At 42.9% G+C, this 5571-nt stretch overlaps 1 protein-coding gene across 1 annotated transcript; it reads right to left on the reverse strand.

The window, feature by feature from the left end:
* Positions 1-3503: 3503 nt before the first annotated feature.
* LOC112137291 (keratin, type I cytoskeletal 13) lies at positions 3504-5364 on the reverse strand. Its single transcript, XM_024259534.2, has 7 exons — positions 4880-5364; positions 4713-4795; positions 4478-4634; positions 4237-4398; positions 4033-4158; positions 3731-3948; positions 3504-3646 (listed from the first exon to the last, which is right to left on the reverse strand). The coding sequence occupies exons 1-7, from the start codon at positions 5300-5302 to the stop codon at positions 3523-3525; spliced, it is 1293 nt and encodes a 430-aa protein (XP_024115302.1). The 5' UTR covers positions 5303-5364; the 3' UTR covers positions 3504-3522.
* Positions 5365-5571: the final 207 nt, after the last annotated feature.

The raw sequence follows: 5571 nt of genomic DNA on the forward strand, positions 1-5571 counted from the left end.
GTGTTCCTTTAACTATGTAGGTGTGTGTGGTTGTGCACATAAAGGCAGCCCTTGTGTAAACAGTAATTACTGAAACTGATGGCGTTAAGCCTCAAACAACTTTTACTGTTTGTGTTGAACTTTTCTCTGTATGTCCAATCTTATCCCCTCTTTCTTCTCTTCAATCCAGTTAATCTCTCTCTAGTCCAGAGTTTAAAACAAAACAAAGAAAACAAGTTTGTAAGAATAAAGTTTAGCTTCAAATACACAAGGAGTTTATCTAAATATACCAGAATCTCTCCAAAACAAGAGGCTTCTGTTTGCTCAACTAAATGGACACGACAAAGAGGTGGTACAATGTTCTAAACAAAAGGATAAGTTTTTGGAAATTGATTCATGAATTAATGAAAGCAATCTTTCTCACAGCAGGACTGGAGGGAGATGAGATTCTGTTGTTACCCTGAAGGTCTGAGAATCTGAGTTCAGATGAGATTATCAGGTCTTTAGTCCCCTCTGATGAAAATCATGGTTTTTGAGTTTTTAACATGTATATGTATCCTTTTTCTTATGAAAGAGAACAAGTGTAATAAGAAATTGTTTTGTTTTTGCATTTCCGAGTATTTCTCCTTTTAAATCAATCAAACTGTCTTGGACAGACTCTGTTTGAATGAATGATCTTCTTTCCATCAACAGCTCTGCTGCACATGCACTAAACCCTCATCTGTTCCTAGTGTCTAGTTCAGGTTCTGGAGAAGAGAAGATGGTATCTTCACATTGACTGCAGTCAAATGAGCCGCCGTTCACATTTCTGTGGTCAAATCAGCATCACTGGATTTTTGGTGTGAGTTTCATCCAATACTTACGGTAGCAGGACTGAGAACGCTGGAAAATCTCCACCAGACTCCACGGAGCTTCTTGATGTGACCACGGAAATGTGAACGGCGGCTCATTTGACCGCAGTTGGAAAGGATTGTAAATCAATGAAAGAGCATTTTGATGTTAGCTTTGATTATTTTATCAAGAACTCTGAGAAACCAATGATTGAATGTATTGATCACAGTCAATAAACATTGGAGAATTAGCTAAGAGAGTCTTTGGTGAACTGTAAGGAGAAAGAATCAGGATTTTGGAGGAAGTTCTGTCCATGAAGATCTTCACTTCCTCGTCCAGCTGACATCCGGATCAGAACCATACGGCTGGACATTACCCAGATTGATGGATGTTTTATTTAGCAGCGGTGAAGATTTACGCTAGTGAGACACAAAGCTATCATGATCAGAAAAGGAGGATCAGGAGATTTCGGAAACAGAGGTTTCAGATCAACATGAAAGTGACTTTTTAAAACATTTAGGTTGTGGGATTTTGGTCAAAAACTTCATAATCATAGTTAAAACACTACTGGGAACTTTTAAAAAATTGTCATGGGGGACTTTAAATCTGAAAAACTGAGAAACATCTGCTGCTTTGAACGTACACCTGAGTATTATCTGTATAACGATGGAAATGCATTCTATGTGATGATTGAACAGCGCACAGAGCCCTGTGGTATGACTGTCTGCCATTTACAGGAACAAACCAGACTTTTATTTGGACTGAGAACTCTCTATTCATGCTCAGACATGTTACCTTTAATGACAGTATTTCATGAAGATGCTTCACAAAAACCTGGACAGCTGCAGATCAGACAGTATGCTGATGATACAGCCCTCTATGAATCCCATCAGTGAGATGGCATTTTAATATTGCAGTGAAACTTTTGTGGTTGTTTTTTAAAGATCATACCAGAAAAACTGCTTCATAGCTCATCCTCTCTCAAGGGACACAGAGAAGTCCTGAGGAAAACAGAGCTTCATCTTGATCTTTGGTTCTTGACTACAGTTTACAGTTTGACATTTTTCTTTTACGACTGTATTGTCATTTGTCTGCACAACACTTGACCCTTCACCTCCAGGTGAGGGTGTGTTCTTGAAGCTTCTGTTGAGTCATTGTAGCTCTGCCTCCAGGTAGTCTGTTGTCTATCAAAATTCTCATTCTTCCAGGTGATTTCAGGAGGTGACTCAACTTCAAAACACGATGTTCTGTTGAAATTCAGAGTATAAGATAAGATAGCTGTCAAAAAGAAACATTCATAAAGACAAAGTTATGCTCAAATTAATATTTTGTGCACAGCTTTGCAGAAAAATATATTAATAAAACATTTAGTTTTACGTTCAACGCGTCTCTTTAGACTATGTCTTATCTTTGTCTTTTTGTCGTTAACAAACTGTCAAAAAGACATTAACAGCAAAAAAAGAGAGAGAGAGAAATGTTAACAAGAAAATGATGAAAGAACATTAAAACAAAAATGCCAGAGCAGACAGTGGCGGGATCCCTGTCTCTCTGCTGCTGCCATTGGGCTGTCTGCTCGCCGGTGTTGTGTCAAGGTACTTTTCCCCTGTCAGAATTTATTTCCCCAGTCTCAGGCATTGTTTTGGCAGGGGGAACGTGCCTTGGCACAACACCAGCCAGCAGCATGTTAGCATGCGGGATCCTCGCCTAGCCAAGCAGTTTGTCCTAGGACAGGTGGGGTGGGCGTGTCTCTCAAGGTATACTCTTTCCTTCGTCCATCCCTTCCTAGGCCAGGCTGTAGAAGCACCATGACCCCGAAAGGGATAAGAGAATGGATGGAAATAACAAAAACAGCCAATCTAACTCGTAGCTAAACTAGGTTAATTAGCGGCCGACCGGTAAAAAGAAAGAAAGAAAACAGGAAGAGAGTTAGGTATTCTGATCCTACACTGACTTTTTAATTTTTTAATTTGTTGGTTTTTACCACCACAGCAGTTAGCTACCAGTTAGCAGTTAGTTTAGCTGTTTTTGAGATGTTATCCTCTTGCTTTCAACTAATTTCATAGTTTTTTTTTTTTTGTCCAAATGAGTTGAGTGACATTTCTACTCCCTTAGAGTCTGTTTTATTCCATTTTCATATGGTTATCAGGATCGTTTTTCCAGTATGGGACCAATAACACTCTAAAAAGTTCTATTTTACTTTATTTTAATAAATAAACTTTAACGCTCATGTGCAGTTTGAACAGTCGATGTTCCGGGACTCGATGTGTAAGCCTGTGAACCCGTGACATATTTTTGACAGTTTGTTAACAAGAGAAAATTGTTTTAAAAGACAAAGACAAGTCGTATTCTTAAGAGACATGTCGAACGTAAAACTACATTTTGTGTTCATATTTTTTCTGCAAAGCAGTGCACAAATTAATATTTTGTGCTTTGTAATTTTTGATGAATACTACTTTATCTTTATGATTAGGTTTCTTCTGACAGCTATCTTACCCCATATCAGAGCCTGTTATAAGACATGGTTCACCCGAGACGTCTCATCAGACTGATTGTTTGGGGTGTGAGAGGAAAAGTTTTTATTTTTGGTCTGGAGTTATAAAGACACAAATGAGACAAGATGATGGCGAGAAACTGAGAGGCTTTATTATTTTGGAACTTCAGAGAAGCAGCTGGTGACTTCAGTCCTCATCACGTCGCCCTTCCATCTTTTCCTTAAGAGGAAACCTCAGAGGAGGAGGTGGTGACAACCTTTCCATCCTTGACCTCCTCGGTGACCACTATGTATTTTGTGGTTTTGGACGAGGAGGAGGTGGAGGAGGAGGAGGTAGAGGTGGTTCTGTGAGGAGAGAAAGAGAAAAAATATAATTAAAACTACAATAAAGCTTCAGCTTCACAGCTGATTTGTGTTGCTTCTCCTCACGTGGCCTCTCCGTCCAGCAGCCTCCTGTATTCTGCGATCTCCATCTCCAGCCTGGTCTTGATGTCTAATAAGATCTGGTATTCTTGGCGTTGGCCTTCCGTGTCGGAGCGCACCATTTGTAATTCCCCCTCTAGCATTAATACCCTCTCCTGGAGGTTATGGAGTTTATTGGAGTATTCAGTTTCCTTCTCACGCAATGACTGCTCAATTGCAGCTTTCTGTAGAGCAGAGAGAGACTGTGAGGGACATGACGACTAGGTCAAACTTAGAGGAAAAGGAGCAGAACAAGACTGATCCTTTACCAAACTGAGTTGAGACTGCAGCTCTATTTCCAGGCTTTGAAGTGATCGACTCAGGTCAGTGACTTCGGTCTTTGATGTTGAAATAATTTCTTCTTTCTCTTTCATCTCTGCCTTCAGCCCCTCTGACTACGGAGGAGAAGAATGAGCACTCGGTCAATATTCAGCTTTCAAAGCAATTCATCCAGCAAAGCTGTCCTCTCTTACCTTTTTGTCAAACCAGTCTTGAAGTTCCTTCTTGTTTTTATTAGCCACAGACTCATACTGCTCACGCATCTCAGCAATGATGACATTCAAGTCCGGCTGTGGCTTAGCGTCCACCTCTACGTTGATCTGGCCAGAGACTTGAGACCTCGTTGCCATCATCGCCTGTAAAACAAATTTCATTTGCTTTTTTATTCATGCTCTGTGTCTCATTCAAGCTATTTTCCTCACATGTGCTACCGACCTCCTCGTGGTTCTTCTTGAGGAAGGCCAGCTCGTCTCTGAGGCCTTCAATCTGGAGCTCCAAGTCGGACCGGACAAGGGTCAGCTGGTCAAGCACTCGCCGCAGTTCACTGATGTCTGCCTCCACTGACTGGCGCATGGCGAGCTCGGACTCATACCTGCAGGGGACCAAGACGTGTGGAGTTAGATCCTCCACATGCATTCATGTATCTGTGTTCTCCTGTCGTGATACGTACTTGCTTCTGAAGTCATCTGTGGCCAGCTTGGCGTTGTCTATAGAAATATGAAGGCTTCCTCCTACGCGGAACGCATCCAGGAGCTGTAAGATAAAAAATCTATGACATTTTGCAAAAAGAATCTACCAAACTTACGCGTCTGCACCTCAGGAGTCACAATATCATACCTTTCCCTGCAGGTCTGCGATGATGGTGTAGTACTTTGAGTAGTCGCGGCGGCTGGGGCCAGCCTTGCTATCCAGGAAGTTTCGGATCTTGAGCTCAAGATCAGCGTTGGCCTTCTCCAGGGTGCGCACCTTGTCCAGGTATGTGGCCAGACGGTCGTTCAGGTTCTGCATGGTGGCCTTCTCGTTGGCTCCGACTTGGAAGTCTGAACCCCCGCCTGTACCGCCACCAGAGCCGAAAGAAAAGGCCGAACCGAGACCACCTCCAGCCCCATAGGAAGCAGAGGAAGCAGAGACTCTGGTTCCTCTGCCACCTGAGCCACCGTAGACGCTGGAAGCATACCTCTGACTCAGGCCTGAGCCAAAGCCTCCTGAATTAGAGGAGCGTACGGCTGAGGACATCTGCCTGATTGAATAGCTACTCATCGTGGAGCTTGCTCAGAGATGATGGGCCTGCTTGAAGAGGTGGAGCGGGCTGAGATGCTGGGCTGTTCTGTGCTCTTGTTTTTATCTGCTGCTGCTGCAGGGGGAGGAGCCACGTGGGCCCCTCTGACAGGACGAGCTGGGTCCCACCTTCCTCTTTCACCCGGCCCATGAACTCTTTTTGCATGACAGTAGAAAGGACAAACTAGATAGTGTTTGGAATCGGGTCAGACCTCACTGGAGCTTTCTCTGTGGCGTTGGAGTTTTTACCT

Source organism: Oryzias melastigma, linkage group LG1 (genome assembly GCF_002922805.2).
Source record: "Oryzias melastigma strain HK-1 linkage group LG1, ASM292280v2, whole genome shotgun sequence".
Lineage (NCBI taxonomy): Eukaryota > Metazoa > Chordata > Actinopteri > Beloniformes > Adrianichthyidae > Oryzias > Oryzias melastigma.

Bases quoted from the DNA above. Each gene is read 5' to 3' on its own strand.
- LOC112137291 (XM_024259534.2), bottom strand. From the start codon at position 5,302: ATGAGTAGCTATTCAATCAGGCAGATGTCCTCAGCCGTACGCTCCTCT. The intron at 4,796-4,879 runs GTATGATATTGT...TTTATCTTACAG, and splicing joins TCGCAGACCTGCAGGGAAAG to CTCCTGGATGCGTTCCGCGT. The intron at 4,635-4,712 runs GTACGTATCACG...GGTCCCCTGCAG, and splicing joins ACAGATGACTTCAGAAGCAA to GTATGAGTCCGAGCTCGCCA.